Genomic DNA, 17,389 nt, shown 5'->3' on the forward strand with positions numbered 1-17,389 from the left:
AATTTTCTCCTCCAACCAACCAACCAACCAACCAACCAACCTCCCTGCGTGTAACTTTTCTTGCAACTATTCTGGTAAATGAGATAAGAAGCCCCTGCTTTATGGGAGGGAGAAAGCTTTGAAATAAATCAAGGTATTTTTCCTTTAAAAATATTTTTTTGTAATTTAAGTATCAGGCATTGGAACACTTGAGAACACTGTAACAATACAGACCATTTTAAGAAAGTGACAATCAGCAGAACATTACCTTGAACAACAACAAATCTACAATCATTATTTAAATTTTTTTCTAGTCTTTCCTTTGCGGGTATAACAAGTGGAAGTATATGCATTTTTGTATGTACTACGTAGTACATATACACATACTGTAGCTCTGCAGTGCTTTTTAACTTAACATTATATACGTACTTTGCAACATGAAAAACTCTTCAGTTTCTGGTTTATTTCTAATGTTTAATTTCACACAATCAACCACAAGACATAAAAACAGAAACTCAGTATGTATTAAAAGGCAATAATTGAAAAAATACACATACACAAAATATTTCCTCTGACAGAAAAGTGATCTTAATTTTTCAAGTGCTTAGCAGTGACCAAACATGGAAGGGATTACCTTGGAGTGTTTCAGGAGGCCTGTAGAAACTACTTTGTATAATCTCATAGGATAAACAAAAGTAAAAACTGAGGCAAATTGCCCAGACGAAATCTAAATTACAAACTAAAGAATTTAAGCTTAATGCTACATGTCTGACTTTATTCTACAATACTGTAGGGCCAGTTCTCCTGTCCTTGTTTCAGTCCAAACCACATTAAAACAAAAAGGTAACTCACTCACAGGGGAGGTCAAGTCAAAGCCTTCTCATTTCTGTGAGTGCTAATCTGAAGTTCCTTCCCTCGTGAGACTATCTGCCCATTCTGGCAGAACATTTGTGTGAAACCAAAATTTCACATATGGAACTCCCAAGTCACCCATCTGGCTTCACCCACCTTATTTTTTGGGTTGAAAATTTGTCAAAGAAACAAATGTTATCTCCCACGATTTGAGAAACAAGAATGATCCAACAGCAGCATTAAATTCACACAAACTGCGTTAATGGTGGTATTAGCGCCGAGCTTCTCTATTTTCTTCCTCGCAAAATGGGCTTATCACTGTATATGTATGTGTGTATATACATAAAACATTATTTTGAATTATCTTCCTTGTACCGAGCTTTTTGAAAGTTGTGCTTAGTTTTTATTTTGGATCCTCATCTTTTTGATAATTTACCATTACAAAGGCTCCAGTGGAAATACACATACGTCCTCGTTGCCTGTAAAGCAGGTCGTCTTATGCCTTATTGGGCATACTGAACAACTGCTAAGGTTTTTAAGGAGGGAACGAACTTTAAAATCAAAGGCTAGGCATTATTTGTTTTTGACCTCTGCCGCTTCACGTACTTCGTATCTCAATTAGTACATTTGTTCTCTCCCTGGGAAGTTTGTACTGAAGCCGAAGCCGAACCAGAAACACTAGCTGATGGCCTCCTAGGACCAGGCCCCCCCGCAGACGCCTACCCCACCCCCTACCCCCGGGCGGAACACGCCCTCAGTTACAGCCCTTCGTCCAGAGCCTTAGGTAACCTTGATTCCGGGTCGGCAGCGGCCACAGCCCGCAGCGCAAGCGGCCTCGGCGGACCCCCTGCCTGCAGCGCGGCTCAGTGCACGCCGGTCCCACTGCCGGGCGCCAGGCGCCCACTCCGCAGCAGCCGCTCCGCTCTCGACCGCGCCGTTCCGCCCGTCGGCCAGCGGCCCGCCCATGCTCTTGGCCACCAGGAGAGCTAGCCAGCTTTTCCACGGCCTCTTTCCTGTCCCGAGAATGGGCGACTCCGCCTCTAAGATCGTCAGCCCCCAGGAGGCATTGCCGGGCCGGAAGGAGCCGATCCCCGTCGCGGGTAAGGACTCAGGCACGCGCAGAAAGCACGGTCTTCGTCGCTGCGCATGCGCGTCAGCGCCCTGTGGCTGCGCGTCCTCCGTCCTCCCGGAAGACAGCGGAGGGCCGGCTTCGGGCGGATTAGCTAGGTTGGGTTTGCGCAAGCGCGAAGAGGCTTCCTTAGGGGAGGGGGGGCGGAGGGGTCTTCGGTCCTCTTTCTTTGTTTGGCTTCTCACTCTCTTAAACAGCATGTAGCACGTTGATGGAATCTAGTATGTTGGTAAAACTCACCTAGAGTGCAAATACCCCGGTGGCTCCCAACTTTGGGTAGGAAAAGAGCTGACCCGATTTCCGATCTTGCTCACAGGTGCGTGTGAGCCTCAGTGCCGGCTTCTGTGCCTCCTCTTTTGTGCACGGTTCGCTGGAATAGTGGCCACTTGCAGCGATGGTGCCGTGTTGTCACTAGAAGCAATGGAATGATACAGAACGATGAAAATTGCAGTTCTGAAATTGTATCTCAGTCCACTGTACTGGTTGCAAGAATTACCCTCGGGCTTCTGTTATTCTCCATGACTGCCCGGTTTCTCCTAATTGGCGGGAGCTGCCCCTAGCCCCGTCCTCGCGGGTCTGCCAGTGTTTGAGTCAGTAGTGCGGAGGTGTCCGCTTTAGAGCTGTGCCTTACAAAGTTAAACATTTTCCAATCTCATACCAATACTTTTAGAAAATACAGTAAGAAGAAAAAAGTCAGAAAAATGCTTGGGTGCCCAGTAATGTTAAACTAAAGGTTCTTTTCGTAAAGCTTAAGCCTCATTTTCTGTTGCAGAAGGGGACCATACTTTAAGTAGAATTACCTTGGTGCAGTGCTTCTCAGAGTGTGGCCCTGGCAATTTGTACTTTAAACAAACACGTCATAGTTTGTAAACCACTGTCTTAAGAGTTGTTGAAGGATTAAAGGGTGATTAGTCCTCTACATATGGCTCAATGCCAAGATAAATCCTGCATTTAAAAATTTTTAGGAATTCTGTTTTTCTTTTCCTTAAAGAATTATTGGGTATATATAGGAGAAGGTCACAGTGAGGCTCTGCGTATAGTACACAGTAATCAGTATGAGAGGGGGAGAGGTAGGAGTTTTTTTGGATTTGAGGCAGTTTGGAAACTGACACTGTGTGATTTGTTTCTACATCTACATTAGCAGTTCTACTTCTTAGGCTTCCCTCATTTCAACCCCAACTCATAGCCAGCCCTAAAAATTTGTTTGTTTTTTGGCTCAGAGAATTAATTTTAAACTTTTATTTAAACAATAATATTTTTTACAATTTACAATTTTTTTTTACAATTTTATTTTTAAAAATAAATTATAATTTTTTTTACAAACCAGTATTCATAAATGGATACTTAAAGGCAGTGCTTTTTCAATGTTGCATATCCTCAGCTTGTCCTGAACTTACTCTTTACACACTATGGGTGTTTTGGTATGCCCTCTCAGAAATCTAAAAAACAAACAAATGAACACAAACATCTTGTTCAGAGCTCCAAACTGGTTCAAGATTAGCTTTGACCAAAATTTAGTTCTGCTTAATCTTAACCAAAGTGTTCCCAATCAATTACCCGGTACATAAATGACACTTTTGGTAAAAGATTAACCAACATGACGGAAATGAGCCAATGATTTATTTGTCATAGCCACCTAATAAATCTAACAGAAAACCTCAGGGCCTGGTTCTGTTCCAGGCTCTTCCATCTTGTCTTTTTATATAATCATGCATATACCTCTGTATCTAGACCAGTGAACTGCTTTTTTTGGGTGTAGGGCTAAGGCTACAATGCATATGTATATGCAGTGCATATGTCCTTATTGCTTTGCTGTTGTAACTCTTTCCCCCGCCTAATATTTCAGTTTTAGATTGCAGCCGGTCCAATCCCCACTTCTTGTACAACTCCTGCTTTGACAGATTGTTGAAGGTTCTCGGATTGGCCCCAGAAATGGGCAGGATAGTATTACCTCCTTGGTAGGTTTTGGTGGCTGTAAGCTTGAAGCTTATGGATTTAATAATATTGTTTTGAAAGTCAAATTCATCTCTGCCCCAGCCTCCAATCTGTTTAACAGCCCTTCACTTCTCTTTGTTGTTTCTGTGTCTGTTATTTGTGCCCTGACTCTCAAAATTTCTGTGATAAAAGCATGACCTTTTGATTTTAGAAGATAAGTCTTATTTAGTGTCTTTGGTTCAGCTTAGTACTAGGCTCTGTCTTTGTGCACTATTACCAAATATTTTTCGTGTGAAGAGTTACATCTTAGCCTTAATCCTACCTTTTTTTGATATTCGTAGGGAAACTTAACACTTTTTTTTTTTTAAAAATAAACTGTGGCCTAATAGTAGATTTCTACTTTGCAAGAAGGTTAAGATTCAATCCTTCAAACTTCTTTAATGCTTAGTTTCTCCCAGGCGACCTATGGTGGATCAAAACATGAGTCGTCCTATTTTGGGTGACTGGTTACAACTAAACTTGGACTGGACTGCCTCATTTGAAGCACACTCTGTTCAGGTTAGTGGTGGGTCCTGGACAGCACTGGCTGGCTGGCAGGGCATGTGAGCAGTTTGCCTGATCTTCTATGTGGAGGCAGTCTCTCTCTGTTTTAGTGCCTGACTAGACAGCAATACTCAGAGAACTTTGGGGAAAAGTGGAATTCATGCTTGTTGAACTGAAATGGTGGGCAATTAATTGCTAGAGACAGGCAGGAGGTGGAAGGCTTATAATTAAAACCTCAGAGTGTCTCCTATGTTGTTAAAATGTGAATTTATTATAGTTAGAACTAATCTTATTTCCAGTGAATTAATTACTCTAAAAGCCCAGTTTTTTTTTTTTTTAATGGCACTTTGTTTTTGGTTTGTTTTGCCTATTGAAGATATTGCTAATCTGTTTTTTTGATCAGATGTTTGGGATTTGGAGATACCATTCAAGATAACATTGACAGTTCCTATGTGATCTCTACTTTCTTGCCTTTATATTCTTAGTGTTCACTAGGTGAACACTGTACTATAGTCTTCACTATATTACTGTGTTTTTTTTTGGAGAGAGGAAGAGATGTAGAACACCTGCCCATGGTGTCCTCTTTTAAGAACTTTAAATATAAATACAAAAACAGTAGAACAATATGAGTAGTCCAAAAGGCGCCTCTTTGAAAAACAGTTGAACTATGACAATTAAATTTATGAGCTGTAGCTGTCTAATAAAGAAAAAAGGGAGAAAGTACAAACATACAAAATTAACAACTGAAAGGGGGGAGTAATAGAAATTGAAAATTTAAAGACTCATGAGAGACTGTTTGTTTAACTCTTTGAAAATAAATTTGAAAACTTTGATGGAATAGATAATTTTTAGGAAAATATAACTGACCCAAACTGCAACCAGAAACATTTAGGAAATCTAAACACAATGATTTTTCTAGCAGAAATGAAGTTGTCAGAGTTGCCTCCTCACAAAGCATCATGTTCAGACAGTTTTATATTGACACTTCTACTAAATATTTAAAGAGCAGATAATTCCAATAGTATTTAAACTAAAAGAACTGTCACATTCTTTTTAAGCAGTAAGTATAATATTAAAACCAAACCTGATAAAGATTGCACAAAAAAAGAAAACTGCAGACCTGTCCCACTTATGAATATTGATGAAAAACTGCTAAATAAACATATTTTTTTTTTTCAACGTTTATTTATTTTTGGGACAGAGAGACAGAGCATGAACGGGGGAGGGGCAGAGAGAAAGGGAGACAAAGAATCGGAAACAGGCTCCAGGCTCCGAGCCATCAGCCCAGAGCCTGACGCGGGGCTCGAACTCACGGACAGCGAGATCGTGACCTGGCTGAAGTCGGACGCTTAACTGACTGCGCCACCCAGGCGCCCCGAAAAACTGCTAAATAAATATGAGTGAACAGAGCCCAGCAATGGGACTTAGTTCCAGAATGTAACGATGGGTCAGTATTAGGAAATCTATTAATGTAATTCATCATTTAATTGATCTATGAAGAAAAATAATATAACTGTCATCTGGATGCTGAAAAGTCATTTGACTACCTTTATAACTATTCTTGATAATAACAGAGATGGCTACTTCCATAACATGATATGATAAATCTATTTCTGCTCAAAGGCCAACATCATGCTTACTGAAGAAACATAGAAATTCCCACTGAAGTCCTAATTAGGGAAAAATGTGGAGATGGTCCACTCTTGCTCAGCCTAGTAGCTGGTATGCCCCATTACTAAATGCTTTTGTTGTTAAGGTTATCATGTTAGCTTTAATCTCTATAAAATTTTTTTTTAACATTTTATTTATTTTTGAGAGACAGAGCAAGACAGAGCACGAGCAGGGGAGGGGCAGAGAGAGCACAGGGGGACACAGATTCTGAAGCAGGCTCCAGGCTCCGAGCTGTCAGCACAGAGCTTGGTGCGGGGCTCAAACTCATGGACCATGAGATTATGACCTGAGCTGAAGTCAGATGCTTAACCAACTGAGCCACCCAACTGAGCCACCCAGGCATCCCTATCTTAGCTTTAATCTTAACTTTTTGTGTTAAGAAAATTTTCATGTTTAAAAATTTTTTATTTAAAATTTATTTTAATTCTAGTGCAGTTAACATCTAGTATTATATTAGTTTCAGGTGTACAATATAGTGATTCAATAATTTAGTACTTCACTCAGCGCTCATCTTAATTGCCTTCACCTATTTTATCTCCCCCGCCCACCTTCTCTCTGGTAACCATCAGTTTGTTCTTTATATTTAAGACTCTGTTTTTTGATTTGTCTCTTATTTTCTTTGTTTTGTTTCTTAAATTCCACATATTAGTGAAATCATATGGTATTTACCTTTCCTTGACTTACTTCACTTAGCACTATACTCTCTAGATCCATCCATGTTGTTGCAAATGGCAAGATCTCCTTCATTTTTTAAATTTTCTTTTTTTTGAAGTTTATTTATTTTGAGAGAGAGAGAGAGAGAGAGAATGAATGTGAGTGGGGGAGGGGCAAAGAGGGTGGGGGGAGAGAGAATCCGAAGCAGGCTCTGTGCTGTCAGCATGGAGTCCGATGTGGGACTTGATCCCACAAACCCTGAGATCGTGACCTAAGCTGAAATCACAAGTCAGATGCTTAACCAACTGAGCCACCCAGGTGCCTTGATCTCATTCTTTTTTGTGGTTGAATACTATTCCGTTGTGTATATGTGTATATATATATAAAACCACATCCTCTTTATCCATTCACCTATTGATGGATACTTGGATTGGTTCCATAATTTGGCTATTATAAATAATGCTGCAATAAACAGAGGACTGCATATATCTTTTTGAATTAGTGTTTTTGTTTTCTTTGGATAAATACCTAGTAGTAGAATTACTGGATAATATGGTAATTCTATTTTTAATTTTTTGAGGGATCTCCATACTGTTTTCTCTAGTAGCTGTACCAGTTTGCATTTCTATCAACAGTACTTGAGGGTTCCTTTTTCACCACATCCTCACCAACACTTGTTTCTTGCGTTTTTGCTTTTAGCCATTCTAACAGATGTGAGGTGATACCTCATTGCAATTTTTATTTGCATTTCCCTGATGAGTGATGTTGAGCATTTTTCCATGTGTCTGTTGCCATCTGTATGCCTTCTTTGGAGAAAAGTCTGTTCATGTCTTGTACCCAATTTTTAATTGGATTATTGTAATTTTTTTTGAAGTTGAGAAAATTTTCATCTTTTTATAGGCTACTACTGTGGCCTAATAGGTGAGATTCACATCTTCAAACTTCTTTACTGTGCAACTTTTCCAAGGCTGCCTAAAGTGGGTTAAAGCATGACTAGGCCTACTCTGGGTGATTGGTGTTATTATTTAGCATTGTTTTGTAAGTGGTAGCTAATGCATTTATATAGGAGAAGGCAATTATAAATGTACAAATTGGAAAAGAAAAGGTAAAACGGACACTAACTTGCAGATGATGAGATTATATACCTGGAAAATCTAAGAGAATTAATAGTATGGTATCAGGATATATACTAGACAACAACCAAGAGTTTTACTCTGTGTAAACAACTTGTTAGAAAATATATGGAAGAAAACATTTATAATAGCAACCAAAAAAGTTAAAATTTATGAATAAACGTAGCAAGAGCTGAGGGTCCTGAGTTCAAGCCCAGTGTGGGGGTTCTGTGCTCGGTGTGAAGCCTACTTTAAAAAAAATAATAAAAATTCATAGGGAAAAATAAACAGGAAGAGTTACAGTAACTGTTAAAGAAGAGCAAAGAGGGGCAACTAGCCCTACCATATAGTAAAAATAAAGTTCAATAATTAAGTCAGTGTGATACTTGTCTATGAATAGATAGGTCAATGGAGCAGAATAGAAAGATGAGAAATTCTTAAATACCTATGGGGATGTAGTATATCATAAAGGAGATATCTTAAATCAGTGGGAAAAAGATGGAATATTCAAAAAATGGCTATGGGACAACTGGGTAGCCATATGGAAAAAGAAAGTTGGATCTTTATTTCACATCTTAAACCAGGATAAGTTTTAAAGAGATATTTGATAATAGCTCATGCTTATTGAGTGCTTACTGTATGTCAGACACTCTAGTAATTACTTTTACCAAGACATTTAATCCTCACAATAACCCCCCTCCCCCCACCATGTGGTAATTATTATTATCCTCATTTGTTGATCTGGAAACAGGCCCATAGAGATAGGTGACTTATCCCAGGTCACATAGCTAATAAATGGTGGATCTGGAACAAGAATGTGGGCGGTTTGGCTCTAGAGTTTGTGATGTTATCTACTCTACTGTTTCTCCATTTAGTTACATGTAAAAATGAAACAGGGGTGCCTGGGTGGCTCAGTTGGTAAGTGTCCGACTTCAGCTTAGGTCATGATCTCACAGTCTGTGAGTTCGAGCCCCGTGTTGGGCTCTGTGCTGACAGCTCAGAGCCTGGAGCCTGCTTCAGATTCTGTGTCTCCCTCTCTCTCTGCCCCTCCCCTGCTCATGCTCTGTCTCTTTCTGTCTCAAAAATAAATAAAAATTTAAAAAGAAATGAAACAAGTAAATGTTAGAAAAGGAGAATTCCTATAAAATTCCTTTATAATCTTGGGGTAAGGAAAGCCTTTCTAACTATGACTTGAAAATCAGAAGACTTAAGAAATTGACAAGTTAGATCACATCAAAATAAAAATCTTCTCATGGCAAAAATTACCGTAAACAAATTCAAAAGAAAGACTGGGGTAAATATTTGCAACTTATAAGAGAAGGACTATTCTCCCTAATATGTAAGAAGCTCCTAGAAATTAATAAGAAAATACCAACATCCATTATAAAAATAGGCAGAGGTTATGAAAAGATAGTTTATAGAAAAGGAGGTACAATTGGCTCTTAAACATATAAAAGAGTGAGCAACTTCTCTCATAATGAGGAGAATGCAAACACCATTTTTCATTTTTCAGATTGGCAAAAATCCAGAACTTTGATGGTACACTCTGTTGGTAAATCCTTAAGGAAAAAGGCACTCTTGTACGTTGCTGGCGAGAGTGTAAATTGGCTCAACTCTTACAGAAGGCAATTTGGCAATATCTGTAAAAAATTTAAATGCATATACCTTTTGACCCAGGAATTCAATTCTGGGAATTTATCCTACAGATACACTTGCACGCATGCCAAATGATGACTATACCAGGTTATTCACTGCAGCTTTGTTTGCAGTAGCCAAAGATTGGAAACAACCCAAATGCCCATCAATAGGGGCTAGTTAAATAAATTGTGGTTCGTCTTCACAATGGAATATGCAGCTGTAAAAAAGAACGTGGAAAATCTATATGAATGGGTGTGGAGCGATTGCCAAGATATAGCGTTAAGTGAGAAAAGCAAGGTCAGAACAGTGTTGTATGGTATGCTAATTTTTGTGTGAACAGGGAGGAAAATAATAAGATGTATGCACAAAGAAACTTTGAAAGGATAGCTAAGAAAGTAAAAGCTGGGGAGAGGGCTGTGCAGTGAGCTGAAGATGGATGGGACACACAAGTGGGAGATTTTCCTTCAGGCTTTCGTGTAACTTGATTCTTGATAAATGACTGCATTATTGAGTTAAAGAACTCTGCTATGAGGATGATCCTTTTCTGCGGTTTTTAGTTTAATTGACCACCTTTCTGTCATCTTTTGTCATCCCTATTTCAAATTCTGTTTTTTAAATTTTGCTCTCTTTTTCTTGTCAAGTAAGTCTTTTTTTTTTCTTTTCCTTCCCAACTTGCTTTTGTAATCAAAATCTACATTTTGGTGTGATTTAAAAATCTAAATTTAGAGGGTGAAATTGGAATAAGTTAATCCAAGTCATTTTACATTTCATAAATATTCATTTTTATTGAAGCATCAATTGTGGTGGCATCATTTATACAAAGAAAAGATCTTTGGGGACAAATTCCTTCCACTATTATGTAGAAGGCATTATGTGTATTTCTTTTATTTTGAGTGATGTACATAGACTTTTAAAAGAAAATGATAGAAAACAATTTTCCTTTTAGAAAAATTTTCCCCAGTGTGTGATTAATTTCTAAATTGTAGGACACAGAGCTATTATTTCTCCTCTTTGCATCTTGTCTACAGCTCTTTATTTTACCCTCTGTTTCAGAACCCTCAGTGTTTCCCTGAAGTCCCTGGCATAAGAGTATTCCATACCTCTCCTGATCTGATCCTTACTGTCCCAGCCTTTCTTCCCACCCTGCCTCTGGCTAACATGTGTTTCAGTGTTTTGTCTTTCAGCTGCTCATGTGATTCTACCCAAGTGGGTTTCATATACCAGTGTTTTCATTTAACCATTCATTAAATGTTTGTTAAATGCTTGCCCAGGTGAAATATTGTTTTCCATATATCCTTATGCTACCTCTTCCTCAAAACTTGCCCTGGTTCCCTTTTCTTTACAACCTAAGTGATCCCTTTCTTTTCTTCTGGACAGATAATTATGCACTATTTCATGAATCCTCCTCTTGGATTTCACATTGTTACTTAGATATTGTTCTACTACCCAGGTTGTTAAATCAATATCTTTTCTCCTCATATGAGGGAGAGCTACCTCGAAAGATGGCTGTCCTGGGGTGCTTGGGTAGCTCAGTTGGTTAAGTGTCCAACTTTGGCTGAGGTCATGGTCTTGCAGTTTGTGGGTTCAAGTCCCATAGCGGGCTCTCTATTGTCAGTGCAGAGCCCGCTTCAGATCCTCTGTTCCCTTCTCTCTGTGCCCCTTCCCCACTCTCTCTTGCTCTCACTCAAAAATAAACTTAAAAAAAAAAAAAAAAAAAGAAGGCTGTCCAGAGGGAGGAGCCATGTTTCACTCCTTAAAGGGAGGCACTGGCCATGGTTGATCCTATTTTATTCCTTAGTCCGTAACGGTTCACAGAGGACACTACCCACATCAGGCACTCAGTTATGGTATATGGATATCAGGTAAAGTATGGTTAATGTTGGCTAAAGGTGGTCTTTTTGTGTGAACATTGTGTGACCAGGATGACACAGAGAAGCTAACATAGCTGATCTTTTGTCCCTGCGGTATATACTCTAAATAATTTTTTCACTAGCGGTGATAGACTTGGGCTGATTTCAGACTGTCTTACCAATCATTCTTGTGACCAGTAGTAAACTCTTCTACTTGCCAGGATAAATGATGAGGAGCCCCCTCATCTTTAAATCTCTAAGCTGGGATTTGTTAGGAATCTGCAGCAATGGTTGGGAAAGATGCTCTGGGGAGGGGAGGAGAGTGAGGACAGCTGAGGCAAGGAATGGGGAGCTAGTTGGGTGAGGAGACATCAGTTTGTGACATGGGCCCCAAGAGTGCCAGAGGCCTCCAGGCCTTCAGCAAGGACCAGAGTGGAGGTCTCTTTGCTAGGCTTGGTCTGCCCCTTCATAGACCCCAGTGTCCTGCCAACCTGGCAGATGGCCGGATCCCTTCCCATGCCACAGCAGCTGGCCGACCCTGTCATCTTGTGCCAGCCAAAATCTTCGAACTCTGATGAAGTATGAGAGACTGAATTCTGCAAAAGATGGGTTCAGAGTGTAAATGCATGATGAGTGAAAGTCGTGGGGCCTCTATCCTATTCTTTCGTCTCTTTTCCATCATAAATTCCCAGTTTGAGAGCATCAGACACACCCATAAAGAAGATTTTACTCATCATCTGGGTATCCCTTAGCCAGGTCAAGTTGACACATAAAATAACCATCACACTTTCCTTGGTCTCTGCCTTTATCCTTCTCAGTTTACTGTGAGCACCGCTATTAGACATCTGTTTAAACCTCAAATTTCATACTACCACTGGGTAGGAAATAACAGCGACTATGTGATCGGTGCGATTGTAACTGAACTCAAGGCAAGTTCAGTTGCACTTTGGCTGCATCAAGTTGAACGCAACCCGAAGAAGTGTTGAAAGCAGAGAACTTTTTATTGTTATAAGGAGACAGAGTCATAGCTCTCAAAGTACTTTCTCCCCATGGGGTTAGCACAGGAAGCTTTTATTTGGTGTATTGGGAATGGGGGCAGGGAGCTAACATATACATAAGGAACTTACACATATTTTATTAATTAGGCACTTCGGTTCGATTGCACATGCCTAGCATGTCAGTATGGTAGTGCATACAATGTATGTTCAAAAAATGGCAGGAAACTCCACCCACAGGAGGAGGTCTTAGTAGTATAATGAACTAAAAGGTAACTTCAGGATAACTCAGGGGCTTCTGCACAGGTCATTAGCTCCAACCCACTCAATCTGGCTCACGTGAGGAGCGATTGGGCAAACGTGTATCTGGGCATCTCCTTGGCAGGAACTGCTGATTTTCAAAAAACGGAACACATTCCTTCCTTGCTTTTGTCTTTTCCCTCTCCTCCCTTCTACCGATAGCTTGCAGCCATCTGATTTGAGTAATTTCTGTTGCGTCCTAGCTAACGTGATGACACTTTTCATCCTGGAGTTAGAAACTTCCTGTAACTTGTTAACCTCAGTGTTCCTGAGCTCCGTACTGCCCCCGCCCCACACCCTCAGCTGACTCTCCTCTTAGTTCCTTTCTTCCAGGACGTTTGCTTTCTTCCTCACAGCCCATCTAAATCTTCCTGGGTCTTTCAAAGCTCAACTCACTTCTTCCCCTTCCATGTTGCCTTTTGGGAGAAGTTTCAACTCCGATTGTTCTTGGAGTTTGTGGTGGAGCTAGGGCTTTGGGGCCTTGTTTTGCACTTTCATTCCACTGTGTCTCCCTAGGGAGGTGAAAGTTGAGTTCATGTAATATATGTGGAGCTCAGTGATTGCTATTTTTCTCCCTGGTGGTTCCTGAACTCTTAGTCTGGTTATGGTGCCCTGCTGGCGTGGCCAGAGGTCTTGCTTAGATTACAGTGGCTAAGCTGCTTGGTTTTCTGGTGTCTTTCCCCTGGATGTCCTATCAAAATGTTCTTCCCATTTGATGAGATACTTGACTACTTTGACTCATGATCCTGTTAGAAGATAAACTGAGACATATTAATTTTTTTAAGAGTTTATTTGAGCAAAAGTTGACTCAAATTGGGCAGCATCTGATCTAGCAGATAGAAAGGAGCTCCAAGGAGCTTGTACACAAATGAAGGGCTTTTACAGGAGAAGGGAATGGGAACAAGGAAGTTATACTAGGCAAAAGAGCGGGTTGGTTATTGCAAGGATATGTTCCTCTAGGCAATGGCAAACTAGTTAACTAGTGCTGATCAGGCAATTCCTGATTGACTGGTTTAAGATTTCATTTCTGGGACAGCCATAACTGTAGGTTAAGTCTTGGATTGGTGGTGTGGGGCTTTGCATAAGTGACTCCATTTTGAGCCAAATGTCTTATTTTTTTAACAATGCCAAATGCTTGATTTTACCTTGACCAAAGACCACCATATCCTCTGGGTTAGCTGGGATCTCTTCTGTAAGCTGAGTCTTTTATGAGAGGTCAAATAAGGTTATTGTCCTTCATAAAGAAAGACATGATTCCTTAGTATGAGCATATCTGCAGTGTTTCTCAGCAGGGTATATTTCTAATCTACTAGCTTGTTGTTGAGTAAGTGTATTAAATTTGCATTATAATATAAGAAAGATTGGTAATAGTGAAACTGGAAGAAATGCAGAGTTACAGTATGTTCCAATGAATGTATTATCATTACATTTTTATAAAATGAAGAATAACATTTAGAAACATTGAATGTCTTCCCCGAGCATATATAGAAAATGAATTCTTTTCACCATGTTACCATGGTAAAGTAATAACATTAGTGTTGAATTTTCTTCTGTAACTTTTTCCTATTTTACCTTTGATTATTTTTATTAGTAGTTTACAGTTAGGTAATTTATACTTTGCTTAGGTCAAATGCACTGTGAAGAATTAAAAAGCATTGTTCACATGAGACCAAAACTTACTCTTTGGCCAACTAAAAAAATAAAAAAGATATTTTAACAGATTTTACCCAAAAGGCAAGAGTCATGAAAATGAAATACTGTGAGGGAATGCATAACTTTCCAGCTGGAGAAAATGAAAGCTAAAGTGAAAAAATCCTGAATGTACTGTAGTTAGCAGATGAAAAGAAAACCACGTTAGGGTTTGCAGAATGGAGTAGCCAGCTGTCAAATAGAGCCCTGGAGAAAACACTGCATTGCCGAAAACCTCCATTTCCTTATCTCTTTTTGAGAGCCAATTCATAAGGAGCTACGTCATCTAGCAGTAAGCCCTCTGCAGCAACTCCCGCTGGTCCCCAGAGTTCCTAGCTAACCACTTAGCATTCCTTGCACACCGAGACGTGTGCACTGGCATGAAGAAGCGCTGCGCAGAGCTCCAGACTCCCCCCACCGAGGACTGCAGCGGGCCTGATAACAGCCCCGGCTCAGGCGGGGTCTCTCCCTGACAACCGGAGCCAGGTTGCTGGGAGACCGCAGACCTCCAAGAGTAGAAACTGCACCCAGCTGCCTCTGCATGTAAAGGAGGGCTGAGGAGCCCCTTGCAGATAACTTTTTATTTTAAGAAACTGAAAAAACCCTCAAAAACCAAAAACATTTCTTCTTCTTCAGGATTAGGCTGATACTACGAAGCTCTGTGGATTTATTTTGTTAAGTGGAATAAAAGGGAGTAATTATTTTCTGGTGAAAATTAGGAGTTGGACGAATAAGATTAGGTCGCTCTCTGCTGCAGTACTTACGGGGCAATGCACGCCCGATTTAAGGAATAAGCTGCATAAATTTAAATATGCATTTCCAGGGGCAAGATATGAACCAAGGGATTTCTATTAATATAATGCTGGAACTTAAGCCTGAACTATTTTGGTTCATTAAAAACCAGACAATTTTTTTTTTTTTCCGGGATAAGGGGATTCGTTAAAGAGCTGAAATCTAGGCTTCATTTTATGTATATGTTTGCTTTGGAACTTGTAGGATGGTTGACAAACAAGATTGATAGAATTTAAAAAATGAGGATTCTCTATAGTTATCTCCATATGGTTATATTAAACTAATTAGTAAGGAAACAAGTGGTCTTTGCTCTGTCTCTGGTTTCTCCAGCCAGTGGGTCTGGTACCAGGTTCTTCTCACTGCTACAGAGTGGGCTGGTCCTACCCAATCTATGCTGAGATGGCTTCTCCTTGCTTCAGGGGCTTTTTTATTACTTCAATCTCAGATTTTTATTTATAGTTTCGCTCAAGGTTTGATATGTCAGTGAGTTTTTTCTTTTTAAATTTTTTTTTAACATTTATTTAATTTTGAGAGACACAGAGAGACAGAGCACAAGTAGGGGAGGGGCAGAGAGAGAATGAGACACAGAACCCGAAGGAGGCTCCAGGCTCTGAGCTGTCAGCACAGAGCCCAACGGGGGCTGGAGCCCACAAACTGTGAGATCATGACCTGAGCCGAAGTTGGGACGCTCACCCAGGTGCCCCTGTCAGTAAGTTTTTAATCATTTTCATTCTCTTCTCCCAACTTCCCAAGTAACCAGTGTCCAAAATGTTGGTGTGATTATAAAAATGGATCAGCTTATAGTCTGCATCTTATTCTTCTCACTTATTAGTACATCATGGAAATACCTCCAAGTAGCTGATATATCTTAAAATATTCTTTAAAAAATTAATATACTTTATTTCTTTGAGCAGTTTTAGGTTTATAGGAAAATTGAGTGGGAAGTACAGAGGATTCCCATATATATACACATGCCCTACTCTCCAGGTTTACCCTGTTGTTAACTTTTGGTATTAGTATGGCACATTTGTTGTAATCAATGAGCCAGTATAGATAACCAAAGTCCATACTTTACATCAGGATTCATTTTCTTGTATATTCTATGGGTTTTGAGAAATCTGTAATGTGTGTTTGCAACAGTTATAGTATCTTACAGAATAGTTTCACTGCTCTAAAAGTCCCCAGTGTTCTGCCTGTTTATCTCTTCCTCCCTCCTGAACCCCTAACAGCCACTTATCTTTTTAGTGTCTTCATAGTTTTGCTTTCCCAAGGATGTCATATACAGTATGTATATGGAATGGGATTATACAGTATGTATCCTTTTCAAATTCGCTTCTTTCACTTAGCAGTATGCACTTAGGGTCCCTCCATATCTGGATAGCTCATTTCTTTTCAGTGCTGAATAATATTCAATTGCATGGGTGTACAACAATTTGTTTAACCATTCACCTATTGAAGAATAACTTGGTTGCTTCCAAGTTTTGGTAATTATTAATAAAGCTATTATAAACATTCTTGTACCAGTTTTGTGTAGACATGCTTTTAACTTTGGGTAAATATCAAGAGCCATGATTGTTGGATCATGTGGTATGAGTATGTTTCATCTTATAAGAAACTGCCAAACTATTCCCAAGTGGTTGTACCATTTTGCATTCTTACCAACAGTGAATGGGAGCTCGTGTTGCTTTACATCCTTGTCAGCATTTGGTGCTGTCAGTGTTTTGGATTTTAGCCTTTCTAGTAGGTATATGGTGCTATCTTGTTGTTACAAATTTTTTTTTTTTTACATTTTTTTATTTTTGAGAGACAGAGTGAGACAGAGCACAAGCAAGGGAGGAGCAGAGAGAGAAGGAGACCCAGAATCCGAAGCAGCCTCCAGGCTCTGAGCAAGCATTCAGCACAGAGCCCGACATGGGCTTGAACCCATGAACCATGAGATCCTGACCTGAGCTGAAGTTGGTCACTTAACTGACTAAGCCACCCAGGCGCCCCAAAACATTTCTTTTAACATTTATTTATTTTTTGCGAGAGAGAGACAGAGCATGAGTGGGGGAGTGTCAGAGAGAGAGAGAGCATCACAGAATCCGAAGCAGGCTCCAGGCTCTATCTAGGCTCTGAGCTGTCAGCACAGAGCCCAATGTGGGGCTCGAACTCAGGACTGCGAGATGATGAACTGAACTGAAGTCGGACGCTTAACTGAGCCACCCAGGCACCCCTGTCCATTTTTAAATTGGATTTTTTTTTCTTGTT

General features: G+C 39.9%; 1 protein-coding gene across 2 annotated transcripts in view; it reads left to right on the forward strand.

Moving 5' to 3' along the window:
• Window positions 1-1,475: 1,475 nt before the first annotated feature.
• The window catches only part of MSRA (methionine sulfoxide reductase A), a 450,794-nt gene continuing 434,880 nt past the window's right edge, over window positions 1,476-17,389 (forward strand). The window contains exon 1 of one of the 2 annotated variants that reach the window (XM_043565070.1): window positions 1,476-1,931. In XM_043565070.1, the coding sequence (XP_043421005.1) occupies window positions 1,796-1,931 (136 nt within the window). In that variant the 5' untranslated portion in view covers window positions 1,476-1,795. The remainder of the gene's footprint in view (window positions 1,932-17,389) is intronic. The other variant, XM_043565068.1, reaches the window with a different exon arrangement.

The sequence above is a fragment of the Prionailurus bengalensis genome, chromosome B1, assembly GCF_016509475.1.
Source record: "Prionailurus bengalensis isolate Pbe53 chromosome B1, Fcat_Pben_1.1_paternal_pri, whole genome shotgun sequence".
NCBI classification, from domain to species: Eukaryota; Metazoa; Chordata; class Mammalia; order Carnivora; family Felidae; genus Prionailurus; species Prionailurus bengalensis.